This window comes from Lissotriton vulgaris, chromosome 2_1 (assembly GCF_964263255.1).
Source record: "Lissotriton vulgaris chromosome 2_1, aLisVul1.2, whole genome shotgun sequence".
NCBI lineage: Eukaryota > Metazoa > Chordata > Amphibia > Caudata > Salamandridae > Lissotriton > Lissotriton vulgaris.
This window is the reverse complement of record NC_141687.1, coordinates 1,394,519,740-1,394,541,723: the sequence shown is the minus strand read 5'-3', so window position 1 is coordinate 1,394,541,723 and position 21,984 is coordinate 1,394,519,740. Positions and strand designations below refer to the sequence as shown.

Below are 21,984 nucleotides of genomic sequence, written 5' to 3'. Positions count from 1 at the left end.
ATTCACCAAGTGCATGGCAGTGGTAGCGGCATGTCTACACAAAAAAGGTCTCTTTGTGTACCCATATCTAGAGACTGGCTCCTGAAGAGTCCGTACCCTCGTCAAACCACCAAAGACTGTCACCTGTGTCTCCATCAACTACACAGGCTCGGCCTCCACGTGAACACAGAAAAGTCGGTCCTGCAGCCCACACAAACTATCCACTATCTGGGAGCAGTTCTAAACACAAAGTTAGGAAGAGCGTTTCCTTCGCAGGAGAGACTATCTTCCATGGGGCAGAAATGCAAAAAGTTACTTCAGTTTCCTAGTCCAAAGGTGCGAGAAGTAGCATCTCTACTGGGCTCCATGGCGTCCTGCATCTTCCTAATACCGAACGCCAGGTTGAGGATGCGGCCTCTACAAGAGTCTGTGGAAGATCAGTGGGACCAAGCGACAGGAGATTGGGAGGATCGAATCATCCTGTCTCAAGCAGCACTGACCTCAATACAGTGGTGGACTCGCCCTCGAATGTCCTGCAGGGAGTCCCTTTTCAGCAACCTCTTCCTTCGCTGTCTGTGGTAACGGACGCATCTCTAGAAGGCTGGGGTGCTCACATGGGTCATCTTCAGATTCAGGGTCGCTGGTCGACCAACCTCCAGACTTACCACATCAACATGCTGGAGCTTCGAGCAGTTCATCTGGCGCTCAAAGCGTTCCTTCCAGCAATAACAACGGACAAAATCCTGGTTCAGACGGACAACACTACAACTATGTTCTATCTGAACAAGCAGGGAGGAACTCGATCTTGCCCTCTGTCTCGGGAGGCCCAGACAATCTGGCACTGGCTTCTGGCTCGGGGACTGTCGGTGGTGGCAGTGCACCTCCCAGGCGAGCTGAACACAAAAGCAGACGCACTCAGCAGGCACTTCGAGGATCAGCCAGACTGGGTGCTAAACGACGAAGTAGTCGAAGAACTCTTCCGTTGCTGGGGTCGTCCAGACATAGACTTATTTGCGGACGACGAAAACGCCAAATGCCACGCCTTCGCGTCCAGGTTCCACCGGCCAGGGACGCAAGGGAACGCTCTCCTGCTGGAGTGGACAGGAATGTTCGCCTATGCGTTTCCTCCTCTGGCACTGATTCCGAAGGTGGTGGCCAAGCTCATCAGATAGAGCATGGACATGATCCTGATTGCTCTGGATTGGCCGCGACAATGGTGGTATCCAGACCTGTTACATCTGTCGCTGTGTCCACACAGACGCCTGCCGTGCAGGCCAGACCTGTTGAGCAAAATGAACGGGAGGATCCTGCATCCCAACCTCCCGTCGCTGAACCTGACTGCATGGCTCCTGAGGTCTTGCAATATGGACACTTAAATCTGCCTCCGGAATGTATGCATAGGGCGTCTTATGCGTTCAAGTGGAAGAGATTTTTCATTTGGTGTAAGGACCATGGCTTTGATCCCACCAAAGGTCAAGAGGAGGTAGTCCTCCCATACCTCCTTTATTTGGCTACATCAGGGTTGAAATGCGCTTCTATTAGGGTTCATCTATCCGCCATAGTAGCGTACAGGAAATCACCTACACAAACATCGTTTTTTCAAGTTCCAGTGGTTAAGGATTTCCTTCAGGGGTTAAAGAAGGTCTATCCCCCTGTGAGAAATCCTTCTCCTCCCTGGGAGTTGAACCTGGTTCTCTCCAGGCTGATGTCTACACCGTTTGAGCCTATACACAAGGCCTCCTTGCAGCATCTCACTTGGAAGGCGGCCTTCTTGGTGGCAATAACCTCTGCTCGCAGGGTTAGCGAGATACAAGCACTCTGCACCAAGGAACCTTACACTGTGTTTCACCACAACAGAGTAGTAATGAGGGCTCATCCATCTTTCCTTCCAAAGGTGGTCTCGGATTTTCATATAAATCAAACGATTACCCTTCCTTCGTTCTTTCCTAACCCATCGACCCCAGCTGAGAGGTCGTTGCACTCGTTAGATCTTAAACGGGTACTAAAGTTTTACCTAGAAAAGACGAAGGACACCAGAAAGACAGACCAACTCTTTGTCAATTATGGTTCAATAAGGACGGGGTTTGCAGCAAACAAAAGATCCATCTCCAGATGGATTGTCTCCTGTATCAGACTAGCATACCAGCTGGCTGGCAAACATTTGTTACAATCACCCAAAGCTCATTCCACTAGAGGAAAAGCAGCCACAATAGCGTTTTTACATGACATTCCTATGTCAGAAATATGCAAGGCTGCAACATGGAAATCAGTCCATACCTTTACAAGGCATTATTGCCTAGAGTCTGATTCCAGAGCGGAGTCTCAAGTAGGGCAAGCCTCCTTGAGAAACCTATTTGGGTAGAATAAGGCCTACTGTTTGGGCCTAAGAATATGAATGTTATCTGTTGATTCCTTTGCCCGCAGGGATGAGGTGAGGCTCGCTACTCTATTCTAATGCTTATGACTATTGATGAGGATCCCCTGGAAGAGAAGGATTAGTTACTTACCTGTAATCCTAGTTCTCTTCCAGGGGTATCCTCATCAAAGTCATAAGCACCCCTCCCGCCTCCCCGGGCAAAGGACTTTGTTTATTAAGTAGATGTTTTAACCTGTTATTACCATGGTTTGGTTTTTCAGTCTCCGAAAAGAACAACTGACCTAATTGTAACCCCTGAGGCATGAGGGGAAGCTAGGGGCAGAGGTGCCTTAAAGGCACAGCGTCAGTTTTAGTGCATTCAGCTACAAGTTAGCTTTTCAGTCTTTTTAGACTGGCTATTTGCAATGCAGCCTGGGAGCTGTATATGCTTACAGTGTGTTATAAGAATTTCTACTACTTTCTAAGCATTAAAACAGTTTCTAAACAAGCATTGGTGTTGTTTCTCATGTTTCTAATGCAAATACACATGTATGGTGGAAATTCTTCACAGCATATTCCAGCTCTACTGTTTTATTTGGCTGCAATTGCTTATTTTTATATATATATTTATATATATATATGTCTATATATATGTGGGGCACATATAATATATTGTTTCCGGGGTCCCGCGCATGGGCGGGAATATTCTAATGCTTATGACTTTGATGAGGATACCCCTGGAAGAGAACTAGGATTACAGGTAAGTAACTAATCCTACTGATAGATATAGCTGGATTTGCTAGATATATGGGTAGACATACTGTTAGGATTTAGTTATATATGGCTAGACATTGCTAGATAATGATGGACATTGCAAGATATTGCCATCAGTAGATGTTGCAAGATTAAGGGGCACTGATCCCCTGAATACTGCGTTATATCCTGGAATAAGCCACCACATGAATCCAGCCATATTCAAGTCAATTCTCAGTTCCGAGTTCTTAGTCCTTAGCTCTAAGTCGTCAGCTCTTAGCTCCTAGCACTGAAGCCTACTACGCTCAAGCCACACAATGATCTCATGCAACCAATATATCTTTTCTGGCTCACATGAGGGGAACTCTCTTCCCCAGTCACCATGTCTTTTTTCTACCTAGAGGGGTGGGAGGGAGGGTCAGGGTTGAGGGTGGGTAGGGTCAGGGTTTTGGATTTTGTGTTCCCTATATTATTATTATTATTATTATTATTATTATTATTATTATTATTATTATTATTGTTGTTGTTGTTTTTCATTGCTTTGTCTTTTCAATGATGCTCAAAATTGTTTTCCTTGCTCAAGTGCCTTGCCTACTTCTTTAAATATTGATCTCCGCAGTGACTCACGCATTGACGCTTCAATGCAAACTGGTACCTCCAATTTGTATGTGATGCTCCATAGATGTAATGCGTGGTGTCATGCAGGTACAAAGTTTTTCTACTCAAAGGTATTGTCTTACAGTAACAACTTCATGTATGCATGGTACACCTCATCCGATGATATGCACTAAAGATATGTCATATTTCTCTTCCTGCCCACCATGATGTTGCTCCTAGATGCAAGATCTTGTTATGATGCCTTTAGTCACGATGCCTGCACTCACAATGCCTTTATTCGCAATGCCTTTCATAATGCCTTTCACAATGCCTTGATTCACAATGCCCCTATTCACAAGAATGGAACGGCATTGATATGTATTTCCACGAGTCAAGAATTTCACACACTCCACCACCATACAGTGAGTGAAATCTACAAAAGTCGATGGAGAACTAGGGTCGTTTATACAATGTTGATAACACGCTTATGATGTAGCAAACGTCCCCAAGGGTCTCAGCACATAATAACCTCAAGATACTTTCACTGAACGATAAATGCTTAAACCACCCAGTCAATAGGAGGAAGATTCTTGATTACCTCCATAAACAAAAAGGCGACGTCTTCCTACTACAGGAGACAAAGATTGACTCAAAGCAATTCAACTCACTTAGAAATAGGTTCTACAGTAATGTTGCTGGTTCTAATGCAATAGGAAAAAAGAATGGTGTCCTGACTCTAGTAGCAAAAAATCCAAATAACTGTCATAATTAAAAGAAGTTACAGGTGAAAACCGTGACAAAAATGGCTGTTTTTTTCAACTAATTTTCTATTTTTCCTACATTCAACGGTTAGTTTCTATAAAGAAACCTTGAAGGATCTACAGAAATGACCTCTTGCCAAATTCAGAATGTTGTCTACTTTTCTAAAATGTATAGCTTTCCATGATCCATTATTGCTTTCATACCCATTTCTACCATTAGCTGGAAGGAGGTGAAAGCAGAAAAAAATAGCATACATTGGCTATGTCCCAGAAAAATGTCAAAACTGTGTAAAAAATGTTAGTTTTCTGGCAAAAGTCTGCTCGCCCTGAAAGCTGGGAAATAGTGATTTCAGCACCACAACCCCTTTTTTAATACCATTTGCAGGGACAAAACCAGACGCTTTCATCTGTAGCCCTTTTTTCCCATATCCCCCCCCCCCCCCCCCCCCCCCCCCCCCAAAAATGTAGCTGTATTTTGGCTAATTTCTGGGTCCCCTCCAGGGGAATCCACAAACCCTGGGTACCTTTAAAATCCCCATGATGATGGAAAAAAAGGACTCCAATTTAGCGTGAATACCCTATGTGGTCAAAAAGTTACAGGGGCCTAAGCACGAACTACCCCAAATACCCCAAAAAAGGGGGGGGGTTGAAGGCCTAGCAGTGAAGGGGTTAATTGGCCATGTCTCACTTATTGGGAATCCGGTTTGGCATCTTGAGAAAATTAGCACAAGCATGAGCTATAAACAGTAGTCTAAATTAGAAGATTAAATGGTTTCCTCACTTAGTGGAAAATGGTTACCATTTGTAGCAAGAGCTCCTTGGTAAAGCAGAGGCCGCTTCTCTCGGTTTCCAAAAGTGCCCACTGTAGGAGAGTAGGATCTGCTTCTTATAGTTACCCCCACTTTTTGCTAATGTTTCACTGTTTTCGACTTAGACTGGCTCGGATCCTGCTATCCAGGATCCCAGCCCAGCTGCTTTTTCCTCTAAATTGATTGCATGTACATTAGGTACACTCCAGATTGGATTCTGGGGTACCCTTTAAGTCACTAGTATATGGTATACTATGTACCCAGGGCATAGGTACCCCAGAGGCCACCCAGGGGCAGCAGCATGTATTGTGCCACCCCTGAGAGACCATTCAAACTGACACCACAGGCCTGCTACTGCAGCCTGTGTAAGGTGGTGCATGCACCTCTTACTTAGATCTAGGTTCACTTTGTCTATTCTAAATCACTGCACATATAAACCTATCAGTCACCCCTATGGCAGGCCTTATCAATCCTGAAGGCAGGGTGCTGGGTTTTATGTGAGAGGGTGCACCTGCATGAGCAGAGCCCCTCTGCAGCCTTCGGAACCTATTTTCCGGGGTTGTTTGTGATACAGCCAACCATATATATTTATATATATAACCTTGCGGTAAATACTAACTTTAAAACGGCTGCTTAGAAACATGTCGTGATTGGTGTCAAACACCTTGGAATCATACCTCCCTGCCAGTAACTGGTTGGGGAGGTATGATTCCACCCTCCTAGAGGGACATATGTGACATACCGGGCTACCCAGTAACAGCTTTCTCGATCTGGGCATCACAAAATGGATGCTACCAGCCACAGACACGAGTCTTCCCTCCTTCTGCTGAGCCAAACTTGAGCAGGGAAAGGCTTGACAATAGGCTTCCTGTCACAGGGAGGTGTGACCACCTCCCAGACAGGCTTTAGTGTATTGGGGATGGGTGGGTGCTCTCTGAGAGTGCTTTGAAGTGTGCACTGGGGGCAAATTTGGTGTCCCTGCATAGTCCAGCTCAAACCTGTTGCAGAAGCCATTTGCTCCTACTCTTGCGCAAAACTGGACAAAGGACATGGGTGTAGCCACCCCTCTGTCCTGACCCTCCCATAGGTGGCTCCCCGGAGTTTTTCCCGCCCCTTTCTTGGGTATGAAGTAGGAACCCCTGACTACTGGACTTTGGATTTTACCTGGACTAAACTCTGCTACAGAAACCAAGTACTTTGACGATCTACACTACGCTGGATGACTGAAGAATCTCCCTTGGAGTAAAGGAGTTACTCCCCTGCAAGGCAGGCACCTAAAATGCATCTGACCGGTTTGCATCTCCCGAGCTCCTGAGGATTCCGAAGATTACTGCAACACACGAGGTGGGTTCCCGCGGTCTCTGCGGTTGATCTGTGCTCTCAGCAATTCTGAGGCCCGTATCCCTCGTGGGGACCATGCAACCTGAACCCCTGTCCACCATGTACTTTTGCAGCAACATGTTTTTCGGTGATCCCTGAGGCTGTGCTTTGGGCTACTTGTAATCCTGACTCCGAGCAGTAATTGCACCGAAGATATCCGGCCTACATTCCACGAGTGTTCAGTGGGCTGGTATTTCGTGATTCAACTTGGGGTCCCTTCGCGATCCTTGCTCCGTTGGCCTGTGGGGCCCTGTGAAGGTATCTTTGACTTTCCATGGGCTTTTCTGGTTGCTCTTGACGTGTCCGGACTCTCCATAGCTTTGAGAGTCCCCAAGACCTTGCTGGTCCTCACCGAAATATCTTTCCTCTGTCCGCGTGGGTTGCAGTTGCCAAGGCTTGTTGATGTTCAATCCGGACACTGACCTTTTTGCACTCGACATCCTTCGTGGGACAGCTCACCTCCGGACTTTGGTCGTCGTCAACGTCTCCTGGTCCCCGTGACTGCAGAGTCATATTCACCTCTTCTCACTTGAAACAACCGACATTGGTGGGCATTCGTCTATCATGCCCCTTGTCACTGTGAAGTGACCCAGACTCTGTTGCAACTGCTTTCAGGTTCTTCTCACCTCGGACCCAGGCTTGGATTCCATTTGACACTTTTCATCTTCCTGGCAGCAGCACTTTTCCGCATCACGCCATTGAAAACTACAAAGGTTTCTGACCTCACTTGACCCCTATGCACCAGGCTCCTCTGGGATAGGTAACACGGGTATCTTTGTACTCTCAAGGGTGCTGGCCTTAGAACCTTCTATGTGTGAAAGGGTTTGCTCAAAGTCCTCTCCGAAGTGTCTTTAATCTTTCAAATTCCAACTGCGACTTTCCCATAGGATTGTACGGAGTTTGCGCCTGTGTTCACACACTGCACCCGTCCTCCGTGGATCCCCTGTGTCACTACTTTGGGTGGTTCCAGCAATTCTACGTGCTCTAGGCACTGTCTAGTCAAATCGGGGTTGTTATACCACTTTCTTAGTATATGGTTTGGTCTCCCCCTGGAACCCACTGTTTATTGTGCTATTTACTGTTGTTCTAGTGATTTAATATTGTGTGCTTTGTTCTCCAATCTCATAAAGAGGTTAGTAGAGAGTGTTTAGTAATAAATACATATATTTTATATATCTTTGTGTGGTTCTCCTTTCATTTGGTCATTCAGGAGGTTCTAATCTGGTAAACGAACCTGATTTACATTCCTTCGAGACTTAGCCTGCAGGCTGCTCTTCATCGCTACCACTAGGATAGCTTTAAATAAAGGTTGTGTTTAACCTAATCATTAAGAAGGGTTGTTTGGACTGGTACAAGGTGCTCACTTTAATTGGTGGGCAGCCTATACCAGGCCAACTTCCCACACCCACCAACACTTAAAAAATGCACAGAAGGGGTTACAAAGGGTGAGTGGACATGGTGTTAGGAAATATTAGTTAATCTGGTCACCGACCATACGTTGCTTAGTTGATCTAAATGTCAAACGGATCTTAATCAGTGCTTTAAATGGAAAAAAATAAGTGCAGGTACTCATTAAATTGAGTTGGGGCGTGGCTAGTGGGCAGGGTTAGAGGCGGGTGAGACAAGATGATAGAAACACTTCTATTGAGTATTCATTTTGCCCTTGCATTGCCCTTGACAGTTGTCTCAAACTTTCCATATATGCAGATTAACAGGTACATATGCGAATAAAGTGTGGTGTGTAGTACTTCTGGGAGCAATGCAAGGAGCTTCTAAACCCTGAATGCAGTCAGCCATCAACAGTACTATTAGCCCTTCCAGGCTAAGAATCAAATGTGCACCAGGACGAGAGAGACTGGCATAGCATCATTAATAACAAGTATTAGACGCATTTCCTTTCTGTCCTGATACTCCTCCTGTCAGATTTCATTTCTCTCTCACACACAACAAGGCAAACACACACAAACAAGCAGACAATTACTCTCTATCAATCTTCACATCTCTAATCTCTCGATCCCTCTCCCACTCACTTCTCTCCCATTTGTATCCATTTATTTTGCTGCCCCACTCTCTTTACCCCTAAGGTATCCTATAATCCTCTACTATCACTCTTTCTTTTACTAATCTGCCATCTCCGTGCCTCTGTTACTCTTTCCATAGCTGTCTCGATCTCTTCCCCATCTCTGTCTGCACTTACCCTTCTGTCTCTATTTTGTCCCCTTTTAAACTCTCCGCTGCTCCTTCTATATCAGCCTCCTCACTCCTTACCTTATTTCACCCCATTCTCCTTCCTTTTCCTTCGGCAGAAGGTCACAGGGCCGGAGAGCTTGCAGTGTCGGGCAGTGAGCACTGCAGGGCTGTGAGCATGTGCAGAGTCCAGTAGGGCAGAGGTCAGGGGAAGAACAATACTGGCCTCTGATGGGCAGGCCAGTACACCTCCCACCTCACCCGGGCTCCAGACAGGCCGCGTAGACCATCTCCATCACCTCATCCCTGTCAATGTCCCAGCAGGTGGACTGGGGTGGGGGTGGAAGTGCAGGAGCAAGTGAGTCAGGCCTCAGTGGAATGCCAAGTGTTTAATGGCAGGGTCACTTGTGCAGGCTCTCTTCCGTCCTACCCATTCAGGCTGCACACATCACTGTGACCCTGCAGCCGTTGTCCAATACACTAACAAGAAGACCCAGCATGGAGGCCCGGCAGGGGGCAGCTGAGGACAATGAGAATCTTCGGTAGCAGTGGCCCACTTACCCCTGCGGCAGTCCTCCTGCAGGCGACAAAACGGCAAATATGCCGCCAAATATACGTTCCACAGCTAGCCCTCAGGCATCGGCCCAGTGCCCATCTGATCACTCAGAGTACCGGTACTCTCCTTGCCACTGGAAAAGTGCCGGTACTCAGCTCAATACAAACAAGAAGTGCTGGTACTCAGTACCTGTGAGTACCGGCCTATTTAAAGCACTGATCTTAGTACATGTTAATTTGCTCCCATGTTAACGTCTTGGAAATGTTCAAAGGAGAACACGGAAGAACTCATGTTTATTGGAATAGAAAGATAATCTTTAATATTTCCCTCAGTTAGATGTATAAGTCCATTTTAGTTATTCTATCATTTTCTCTGGCCAACTAGCGCAATCTGAAACTCGCGATGTAATGTATTTTACTCATCCTGCGAGTGAATACTGAGAGACTGAAGCCTGCTATCGTTCTTTATTTTTCAGCTGCGAACAGACTCTGTTCAATGCTCCGGGGGAAGCAATGGCCCTGACAGAAGCTGCCCGTCTGTTCTTGCAGGCCGAGCAAGATATACATTGCTTGCAGTGTCCGAGCTTTGAGGAGCATCTGCAAGCTGCCATCAACTGCTTCAGCTTTGCTATCAAGGTAAGCAAATAAACATAACCTCATTATTATTCTGGGTGTGCTGAACAATGCAATGAGCGTGATGATCTCTATAGTATTCCATGCAAATCTTTCAACTTTAAAGAACCCCCTGGAATCTTTGGTTTCCAGGCTTTATTTATCATCATAAAATAGAAGAATAGTTTTTGCATTGTAATATCTTTATAGATGCTCATATGCACTTCAAATAGTCACAGGATTGTGGAAGATGTATGGCCATGTACCAAAAACCAGTTTCGATTGTACACAATCTTCACTTTAACATTGTTAGCTGCTCAGGCTTCCGCAGCCCTGTTTGATGTTTGGGGCAATCCATGTGTTGTTCTTCATAACTGCATTAAAAACGAAAGGCATCCAGGCCAAATTTGTGTCCTTTTTCCACATGTTGGGGATTTTAAAGGAACCCGGGTTATTGAATTCCCCTTGAAAACATCGAGGAAATAGCCAACAGGTAGCCTTTCTTTTTTGTTTTGAAAAATGGTAAAAAAAGTGTGATATACCTCTGAGCACTCAACTATATATTAAATCAAGTATACCGAAAAGATGTTCATTTGCTTCAAATTACTCAGCAGTCCACAAAATACAGTAATTGCAAATCAAATTTGACAAAGTGAATGTCTCTTGGTCCTCTTCAAAGATTTATTCAAAGTTCCTTGTAAATTCCAAATTTCAGATTGTAAATCTTCAATACATCAGTTTCAGTGAGGATAATATTGTTGCCAACACGTGTTTCGTCGTGTGTAAATATCACACCCAGACTTCCTCAGGGCTGAAACAAGAATATATATTGCCCCACATTAGAATACTTCAAGTTTATAACGTTTTCAGGAGAGAAAAGTATAGTCCCCTCCACCTCAAGGAATCATTATTATGTGTAAACTGTTATGTAGGTATTATATGTGAGAAATTCAGAGAGCAAAGATATCCCACAAAAAACCTCAGTCAATAGAGGAATGTGAAGATCTGTGACTACCTTATAACCCAGTAACATCACAACAGGAGGTAGTTGCCAATTATCACCTGGAAAATAGTAATCCTCTCCTGTACGTTCAACCTCCTCTCTATGTTAACTTGGCAAATGTCTAAGTAAAAACCAGACATTATAATTAACACTCCCAGTCATATAATCAACAACTCCTTCAGATCGCATCAGAAGCCTTTTCAAAGTAAAAATCCTTCTTGTCAAGTTATACATATATTAATTACTAGAGCCATCGTCCATAGTGTTCACCAGAAACTTTGTATCAAACTAAGGTTAAACCAATCGAGTACGCATGCTAATTACGTTACTCAGACTTAAATATAAAGGACTCCCTCACCTAAATAGAACATGAGTATAAATGTATCTTAATTTATGGTGTACCTCTCTCTAAATCAGAAACGTCCTAAAGAAACAAGTTACCACATTATTATAAGGCATCGCTAAGATTTAAGTCCACTCAACAATACGATAAGATTATCAAGGTTTCCCATAATATGTGTTATGGCAGCTATTATTCATAATGCGGTAATTATAAATCGTAGGTTCAAAATTATATAATAGGCAACATAAAGTTTGTATGTACACCTGAAAATGAAAAAGTGAAAGGAACCTCAACTCACCCACAACATCCATATATCTCATTGTTAAGGGGCGCTGTAAAATAAGAAATTAAATTGCTCACTATACTATCCTTAAGTCTAATATTTACATTGCTTATAGTGATTCCTATTAGTTCTTACCCATGTCTCATGTCCATATTTCAGTGTCCCCTTATGTTCTGTTCCGACTACTCAACTTCTTTATTTCGAACTGTAGTCGATATAATGTCTGAATACCTATATAACCAAACAAGATATGGATAAATGAAACCAAATAAGCGATAGTCGTACTCTATATAATTAACTGAACACTCCCCGGTCAATCATACCTTCGGGTTACTTGAATTCAATTATGTCCAACCACGTACTGTTCCTCCTACAAACGGAGAAATCTATTATAGATAGATATATTGGATATATAATTTCGGTCGAGATAATATTCTAAATTACAACGACTCACGTACCCGTATAACAGCGGCAAGTGTCCTCGCTGTCCGTCGGCGCTATGCGTAAGCGCCATCTTGAAAGATCCATTTATCTGTTAAGTTAACAGTCGCCATATTGTAGTGTACAAATGTCTACGAGATAACGTTACCTCGGTAGCTTGTTTCCGGTCCAGGGAAGGCATGGCTTGGCAGTTCGGGCTGGACTGTTCCCATGAGGCACATGGTCAGACTGATTTGCATATGGCCATGTCTGAACTGGGGTGGCAGAGTGGGCTAAAGAACGGTGATGGATTAAACCCAGATCAGTTGACTGGGGGTGAGTGCTTGTATTGTCAACGCTCCGTCCATCATTTCCTTTGGTTTCTCTTTGTTCGCCATAAGTTGGCAGGGTATGTTCAGACGTGAGTCCCTTGCTCACTTTGCCACTGGATTCAAGCAAGCCGGGCTGAAGACGCTGGAATGCCAGAAACTGGTCCTCGGTATCTTGTTTCCGGTCCAGGGACGGCATGGCTTGGCAGTTCGGGCTGGACTGTTCCCATGAGGCACAGGGTCAGACTGATTTGCATCTGGCCATGTCTGAACTGCGGTGGCAGAGTGGGCTACAGGACGGTGATGGATTAAACCCAGATCAGTTGACTGGGGGTGAGTGCTTGTATTGTCAACGCTCCGTCCATCATTTCCTTTGGTTTTTCTTTGTTCGCCATAAGTTGGCTGGGTATGCTCAGACGTGAGTCCCTTGCTCACTTTGCCACTGGATTCAAGCAAGTCGGGCTGAAGACTGCTGGAATGCCAGAAACCGGTCCTCGGTAGCTTGTTTCCGGTCCAGGGAAGGCATGGCTTGGCAGTTCGGGCTGGACTGTTCCCATGAGGCACAGGGTCAGACTGATTTGCATATGGCCATGTCTGAACTGGGGTGGCAGAGTGGGCTAAAGAACGGTGACGGATTAAACCCAGATCAGTTGACTGGGGGTGAGTGCTTGTATTGTCAACGCTCCGTCCATCATTTCCTTTGTTAGGTCTCGCCTGTCGATGCGCATGCGCATCGAGCAAGCGAGACTATTGCGAGTTATCCACTCTTTATCTACACTGCAAGGAATCGTGTCGATTCCTTGCAGTGCCCGTGACTTTTAAGGTCAATGCGCATGCGCATTGAGCTTATGCGCATGCGCATTGACCTTAAAAGCGCGTGCGCGTGCACGTCCGTCTTTGTTTACCCGCTCCGCCCCCTCCCGCCGTGTCGCATTTCTCCTCCCCCTCCCCTCTCTTCCGTGTCGCACCTCTCCCCTCTCCGCCCCCTCCCCGCTCCGCCCCCTCCCCTTCCCTCCGTGTCGCATTTCTCCTCCCCCCTCCCCTGTCTTCCGTCCGTCCGTCTTGTTTTCTAAGTAAGTTGGAGTCCTTGCCCACCCGTAACTCTGCAGCCTTTGTTTATGCCGCCTCCATTAAGTTATTGTATGTGTCTTAGACGTTCGACCCCTTTTTATGTTCCTAGGACGTTTTCTTCCTGATCACTACTGACCCTCCGTCTATACCGTTTCTCCGTGGAGGCAATTATTCTACCTTGAGTAAGTACGTGCCCCTGAAATTATATTTCATGATTCACCTCCATTGAACCTTTTGGAACCTGTCACTCACGCCTAGCCAACTTTGACGGCATATCACCGCTCCGGCCTTCGTTCCACCCAGATTTACGCACAACTACTCTTTCTGATTAACAAATAGACATTAGGCGCTATATTTTCGTTGCCGGATGTTATTGCATTTTTAGACATGTGAGCAGTCAACACTTTATCACGCACTTAACTCCACTTACGTCATATTTCACGATTTATTTGCTCACGTTGGCAACTGGTAAGATTAATAATGTTTTGGCATAACCTCTCCCCTCTCCGCCCCCTCCCCGCTCCGCCCCCTCCCCTTCCCTCCGTGTCGCATTTCTCCTCCCCCCTCCCCTGTCTTCCGTCCGTCCGTCTTGTTTTCTAAGTAAGTTGGAGTCCTTGCCCACCCGTAACTCTGCAGCCTTTGTTTATGCCGCCTCCATTAAGTTATTGTATGTGTCTTAGACGTTCGACCCCTTTTTATGTTCCTAGGACGTTGTCTTCCTGATCACTACTGACCCTCCGTCTATACCGTTTCTCCGTGGAGGCAACTGGTAAGATTAATAATGTTTTGGCATAATATTTTGCGCGCACTACACGCAATAATTCTTTTTCTTTAACAATCTTAGCACGTCCCGGCACATCAGCTTTCGCTACTAGTGATATCACACATAGCCCTATTGACTTTTCACGTTTTATACAGGTGAATGTATTCTCATCCCTTTGATTGATCTCCCTTTCAGATTCAACATTATTTTGTTTACCCACACATCTGGAGTGTCGTTTTCTACAATTACCTTGTCATTTCGTTTACTTGTTTTCTAATAGAGTATCTGCTGCATGTTGGCAGTTTGGTCCTTCCCGGTGTTTCAGTAAGTAAACAAATAGGACCTTTACGTGCAACGTTGGACCAGGGCCTACAGGTCAGTACTTCGGCCATCGTTGTTAAGAGCTAATGGTTTTGATCTGTAACTGCTCATTCATCCTTGGTTCTAGTGAAGTAAACTTCCCCCGAAGCCTTGAAGCATCCTCGTATTTGTAGCAAATGGGCATCTTGGGCAGGTGGTGATGAAGTGTGTGTTTTTGTTGTTGGTTTTTTTAAGACTTAGTTGGCAGGCATGGTTAAATTAAATCCATTTAGCCAGATTCGGCTGAGCGTGTACGTATGAGCCTTTGCTCAGGGGACGTGATCAGAGGTGCTAGGCACTAATCCTGCAGCCCACGCGTTTCTAAAATGTCAGTTCCGTAGGTGTTTCCGACAGCCCTCCCCGCGGCTCACAGCACGTAACTTTCCTTAAGGGATGTTGTTTATCTCGTGTTTTGTTTTCTTTTTATAGGGATATGTTTTTATGCATTTATGACAAGGTCTCGTGGCGGTGTCACCTCGCATCCCAAAATACCTACCCCCTCACCCTCAACCCCTCACCCTCACTCACCCTCACCCTCACTCACCCTCAACCCCTCACCCACCCTCAACCCCTCACCCTCAATCCCTCACCCTCACCCTCACTCACCCTCACTCACCCTCACCCTCACTCACCCTCACCCACACTCACCCTCACCCACACTCACCCTAACCCACACTCACCCTCACCCACACTCACCCTCACCCTCACTCACCCTCAACCCCTCACTCACCCTCACTCACCCTCAACCCCTCACCTACCCTCACCCTCACCCTCACTCACCCTCAACCCCTCATCCTCACCCTCACTCACCCTCACCCTCACTCACCCTCAACACCTCACCCTCACTCACCCTCAACCCCTCACCCTCACTCACCCTCAACCCCTCACCCTCAACCCCTCACTCACCCTCACTCTCACTCATCCTCACTCACCCTCAACCCCTCACCCTCACTCACCCTCAACCCCTCACCCTCACTCACCCTCACTCACCCTCAACCCCTCACCCTCACTCACCCTCACCCTCACCTTCACTCACCCTCAACCCCTCACCCTCACTCACCCTCAACGCCTCACCCTCAATCACCCTCAACCCCTCACCCACCCTCACTCACCCTCACCCTCACTCACCCTCACTCACACTCACCCCCACCCACCCTCAACCCCTCATCCTCACTCACCCTCAACCCCTCACCCTCACTCACCCTCAACCCCTCACCCTCACTCACCCCCACTCACCCTCAACCCCTCACCCTCAACCCCTCACCCTCACTCACCCTCACCCTCACTCACCCTCAACCCCTCACCCACCCTCAACCCCTCACCCTCAACCCCTCACCCTCAATCCCTCACCCACACTCACCCACACTCACCCACACTCACCCACACTCACCCACACTCACCCTCACTCACCTTCACCCTCACTCACCTTCAACCCCTCACCCTCACTCACCCCCACTCACCCTCAACCCCTCAACCCCTCACCCTCCCTCACCCTCACTCACCCTCAACCCCTCACCCTCACTCACCCTCAACCCCTCACCCTCACTCACCCTCAACCCCTCACCCTCACTCACCCTCAACCCCTCACCCTCAATCCCTCACACTCACCCACACTCACCCACACTCACCCACACTCACCCCCACTCACCCTCACTCACACTCACACTCACCCACCCTCACTCACCCTCACCCTCACTCACCCTCACTCACCCTCACTCACCCTCACCCTCATGCTAAAGATTTACAAAAAAAACCATTAACAATTCTAAAAGCACTAACTCTAATGCTGCGAGACCTATTGCATTTCTAATGCTTGTTTTTCTTTGACTCTAGGGCACTACATCCCTCCCAAAATTGGTAAAAATCAAACCAAACGGAAAAAGTCCAAAATCCTGTGGGGAAAAGAAAAACACGAAAAATGTGACATTGGACTTATGATTTCAACCAGTTTATTTGGCTGCTGCTTGCCGGCCACAGGCATTGTCGTTACTGCATCCCGGACTAACAGTTCTCTGTGTCACGGCTCGCAGTTATTAGGCGGGTTCATTCTTTTTCTGTGTCATCTGGGTGTTGTTCTCAGCCCTGCCTTTTTGCTTTGCTCTCTTGGTGATGCTGAATAGTTAAAGAGAGAGATGGATGACATGGGTGTTGTTTGTCTTCTGGCTTATTTTCTCCATGCTGATTCCGTGATGTTTCCGGGCAGGCTTCAGTCTGTGTCTTGGCAGGTGAAGAGAGTAGGTGCAAACATCCCTCTTACTAGGATGCCCCTCTCGCCGGCGTTCTTCTCCCACCAGATGTCCGGGAGGACCTCTTTGCCAGGTTTCCACTGGACTGGTGTTTTCAGTCGTGTTGCTCTACCATAGCCTTTGGGCCGTGAGCAGGGCGCTCCACGAGCCTCACCGTTGTGTCCTAGTTACACCTGAAGGTTGAGTTGTCCACTCTTTTTCCTTGCGCGCGAGACTTACATCCCCGTGGGTCCTGCAGACGCGCAACTGAGAATCTGTCTCCCATGCTGGACTTGCTGCCACCAGAGTCCCTTGAGGCCTCTGCTTCCTGGGTTGCCACGGGCTGGTGTGAGGTGGTCCGTTCCTCAGCTTCCGGAGGCCTGAGCAGTCTCGCCATCCAATCTTCCGCTCAACCCCAGAGGTAGATGTCTCCAACAGTCTAGCTTCCTCTCTTCTGCGATCGCCATGTGGATGGATGGCCCGTAGTTAGATGTCTTTGATCTGCGCTGCCGGTACTCTTGCCATGCCTTGTCCTCCAATGCACTCAGGTGTTCCAGTGCCTGTCACCTTCTTTCTTTCCACAGGGGCGGCTTCTTCTTGCAGTGGCAGCGTGCCACTCTGATTTCTCCTTCCTTCGTTCTCAGTGGAGGTGGCCACTCTGATCTTTCTTCCTTCTGCTTGCAGTGGCAGCGTGCCACTCTGATTTCTCCTTCCTTCTTCTTGCAGTGGCAGCGTGTCACTCTGAATTCTCCTTCCTTCTTTTTCCAGTGGCGGTGGCCACTCTGATTTCTCTTGCTTCTTCTTGAAATGGCAGTGTGCCACTCTGATTTCTCCTTCCTTCTTTTCTCAGTGGCGGTGGCCACTTTGATCTTTCTTCCTTCTTCTTCTCGCGAAGTACCCTGGCCCAATCTTCTTCATCTTCTCTGGCCAGGCTTCCCCGTGCAGCGCGCGCACTCCGCACAAGTCTTCCTGGTCGTGTCCTAGTCCTAGGACACTGTCATCTTGTCACTCAACTCCCAGGGTTAGCGTAGCAACCTTCACTTCCTCTTTCGATCGCCTCTGTTAATTTGTGAAGTTGAAGTTCATTGGTCCATGTCCGCGTACCGCGCCTTGGCTGAACTTCTTGGACCTCGTGCTGGTCCCTTCTGCCGATGTCCGGCAGGTAGGCTTCGTGGTGCTGAACTTCTTGGACTTTGTGAGGGTCCCTTCTGCCGATGTCCGGCAGGTAGGCTTCGTGGTGCGACCATCTGGCTGGTCGGCTTCGTGCTTTGTGACCAAGCTGAGTGGTCAGGTTGCTCATGTGTTTAGTCTTCAATGCTGAGGGTTGTCTACGCAACCATTCTCCTTTAATCGCAGTTGGATTGCTTTGGTGCGCATCTGGGTGCGCTCTTCGGGTGTTCCTTGTGACTTGCTGCTCTGGGTTGGTGCAGTCTGCACTGCTGCGCATTTGTGTCTTGTGGCTTCGCACTTCCTGTTGCCGGGTCCCAGAACCACCGTCGGTTCGTGTGGTGGTGCTCCTGTCTTCGCCATTCTGCTGCAGCGATGACCTGTGGCCACCAGGCATCGCTGTGTTCTCTCCGGCGTGGCGTAGGTGCTTCTGAAGTGTTGCTTCTGGAGGGTTGGGTCACCACTCCATTGACCTTCTTCTGTTCTTGCCTCTTCCTTGCGTTGTTGGTTGCGATCCTTTGGAATGTCCTGGGTGGAGTTGCTCACTCCTGACGCGCTTCTGGCGTGTTTCTGGGGTTCTTTTGCATTCTTGTGCTTCTGGCGCACTCCTGCGCCGTCGCCTTTTATCTTCACAGGCTGTGTGACGGCTTGGTGGCGTTCCGGTGTTGCAGTGTTCTTGCGCTTGGTCCTTGTGACTAGTTACAATCTTCCTTTGCTGTGGCTGCAGGCCGGTTGCTGCTCTTTGTAATCTTTTGCTTTATTGATTCTGTGTGGCATTTCCTTCCTTCATACTTCGTTGGGAGTGCAATTCTGCATTTTGGCCACTAGATGGCGGGGGAGCTCCTCTGCAGGCCCTGGCAGTCTTTCCCTTCGTTGTGTCCGGTGCTGGATTTCAGTGGCAGTTAGGAGAATGGGACCACAGTGAGTGTTTTCATTGCCTTTTCTTTATTTTTTCTTTTTGCAGGCCCGGGTGCATTCGCTATCTCTTGCAGGGAAGAGATCTTGGGGGCAGAGGAGCTGGAGGGCAGCCCGAGGCAGTCGCGGTGGCTAGTCTCGTTACTACCAGCTTCTCACTTTCAACATTGTGTTGCGCCATGGGCAGGCACTGGGGGCTCATTCAAATAGTCAAACAGGTCGGATGCCGTCTTTATTTCCTTACGCCCCGCCGCTGCGGCTTCAGTGGTCACACACTGCGTGGCGGGGGAGGGGTGTCCGTGCTGATCTCTGGGCTGTGTTTCTCACCTTCAGCGCTCCGATTGGCCTCATCAGCCTTGCCGACGCTGTGGGCCTTACTGCTCCTATGTCCTCGCTGCTACCTACATAGCAAATCAAATTTCAAAAGCTTTATTCGACAGCAAGTCATAAAAGCAAATTACATCCTATCACCACACAATAAATACTAAACCTAAAATTCATATATATTTAAAACACGCTTTAAACAATTTATGCTGTCGCTTCCGGTACACAATATACCTACATTGCATTTGTGCTGCTTTCCTCTGAGCGCTGTCCTTGGGGGCGGGTCACTATTACCTCCAGCGACCCCACATCACGCATGCTGCTGGAGGCTCTCTCTCCGGCCGCTCCACACACCCGCAGCTGCTTACCGGGGACACGAGAACGCTAGCTGAATTACAGTGGGTGTCATGTGAGTGTCACTTCTCTTTTATCGGTGCTGCACCGGGGGTGTACTGATGCTGTTACTGGCTGCGGGCCGGGTGCTGGATTTCTCGCTTCCCCACCCGCCGCTGCAGCCTTGTACATCACACGCTGCTCGGGGTAGGGGGGTGTTGGCACTTTGCGGGTGGGCTCCTCTTTGATTGGTGCCCGGCAGCTCTCCTCACGCTGCGGGCGCTCTCCATTGAAGTTATTCGCCCGCAGCCGCACTTCACACACGCTGTGCGGCGGGGGACGGGGGACGCTGCAGGTAGGCCGCGGATGGGCTCCGCTGGCCTCGCTTCACTGGGGGGGCCAGTAGCCGGCGTCGCTCGAAACGGGGTGGGCTCCGCTTTACATGTCCCGGGCGGCGCTAGCAGGCGGCCGGCATTGGTACTGTTGTGACCGATGCGGGTGGGCTCAGCTTTCGGTGCTTGTCACTGCAGGCTCACCTTCGGCCAACGGGCCACTCTTCTCACGTGGGTGGGCTCCGCGAAGGCTTCAGCACAGGTGGGCACAGTCGCGGCCGACACGGGTGGGCTCCGGTCGGTCCGCACTTTCCCTCGGGGCACCGCCATGGCAGGGCGGGTTACAGCAGGCCTGAGAGGTGCGGGTGGGCTACCGGTCACCTTCTCATTCTTCTCCAGGCCCGGGGCTCGTCGCGCGCCCCGTGGGCCTCTCGTCGGGCGGCTCCTTTTCCAGGGGGTATGCCGTTGATGCAGGCAGCTCTCTTCCCCTTTCCCATCAAGTGTTCTTTGTGCAGTGACACGCTGGGCACAGCTCCGTCCTCGCCGCCATTGTAGGGTCGGGCCCTAGGCCCTCATGCTGATAATAACTGCCGACACAGGACAAACTGGTTACTGGGTGCAACTGGCCACGAGACCGTGCGCTCGGCCCCTTTTATTAGAGCTGTGTCACCTGACCAGTTACATCAGTGGTGGGTGGGTGTTTAGTGAATTTACATTCTCAGCACTAGAATGCTGACTGACTCTAGGGCACTACATCTTGCAACAGATTTTTTTTTGTAAAAATCACATCAACAAAAGTTTTATTGTGCTAAGGTTGCCCTCTCTGCTTTCAGAAACAGACAAGTTTTGCCACAGTTTATTGGTAAACCTTTTTTCCTAGCTTTTGTGGTTTTGTCCAACTTGCAGTTTGTGGTGAAAACAGGTGTGAAATCAATAAAGCTGTACATTTCTGAAAGGTAGACCATTCAGAAATCAGCAGTGGGTCATTTTTGTAGATCACTCATGGTTTCCCCAAGCAAACTAATCGTTGAAATACTGAAAATAATTAGAAGGAAAATATAGAAAAAGGTGACAATGTTTTTATTTACAAACATAATACATAGGTGTCATCCTTTGACACCTACTTGAAAGAAACAATTGACAAACTGCTCAACACATTGAAACCTTCTAATCACCTCACAGACCCCCTTCCTGCTAACGCTGTAAAGGACTTCATCCCATTACTCCTCCCACTCTGGACCAAAATTATCAACTGTTCACTTCTACAAGGAATCATACCTGACTCCCTCAGAGTTGGACAAGTCACACCTATACTCAAGAAACCAACAGCTGACCCTACTGACCTAAACAATTACCGTCCTATTACCAACATTCCCACCCTTGCCAAACTGTTGGAAAAATGCGTACAACTCCAACTGACGAAACACATTGATCAGTTTGACCTCCTCAACCCTCATCAATCAGGCTTCCGAGCAGGGCACAGTACTGAAACCGCTATGACACACATAATTGATGACGCCCTCCAAATCCTAGATCAAAACGATACCTGCCTCCTCATCCTTCTTGATCTCTCCTTAGCATTTGACACTTTCAAACACGATTACTTACTCGAGCTGTTAAACACCAGAATGGGTCTATCTGGGACTGTACTCAAAAGGTTCACTTCCTTTCTACATAACAGGTCTCAGAAATTCAAGAGCAACAACTTGATGTCCCCACCAGTGCCTGTAACATTAGGCGTCACACAAGGATATTCCCTATCCCCAACATTGTTCAACCTGGTCATGGAACCTCTCACCACCTTGTTACAAGCATCTAATGTACACTTTCACATGTACGCCGACGACACCCAACTATATCTCAAATTACAATCCCCCAAAGACATGAAACTGCTGAACTCAACTGTCAGAAACACCCAATCATGGCTTGCCGAAAATCACCTCAAACTCAATGCTCTGAAAACTGAGTTCCTTCTGATCTCACCTCCCGCGAAAATCTCCACCACTCAAACTTGGCTTAAGCACCTAACTGCACTCAATGTCCATCCTACCATCGTGGACTCAGCGAAATCTTTAGGCATAACACTTGACGCCAATCTCAACATGCAACAACATATCAGCAAGGCAA

General features: G+C 47.8%; 1 protein-coding gene across 1 annotated transcript in view; it reads left to right on the top strand.

Moving 5' to 3' along the window:
- The window catches only part of LOC147732630 (40-kDa huntingtin-associated protein-like), a 657,506-nt gene that overhangs the window by 99,072 nt on the left and 536,450 nt on the right, over positions 1-21,984 (top strand). The window contains exon 4 of the mRNA XM_086957151.1: positions 9,854-10,013. Within this exon, the coding sequence (XP_086813277.1) occupies positions 9,854-10,013 (160 nt within the window). The remainder of the gene's footprint in view (positions 1-9,853; positions 10,014-21,984) is intronic.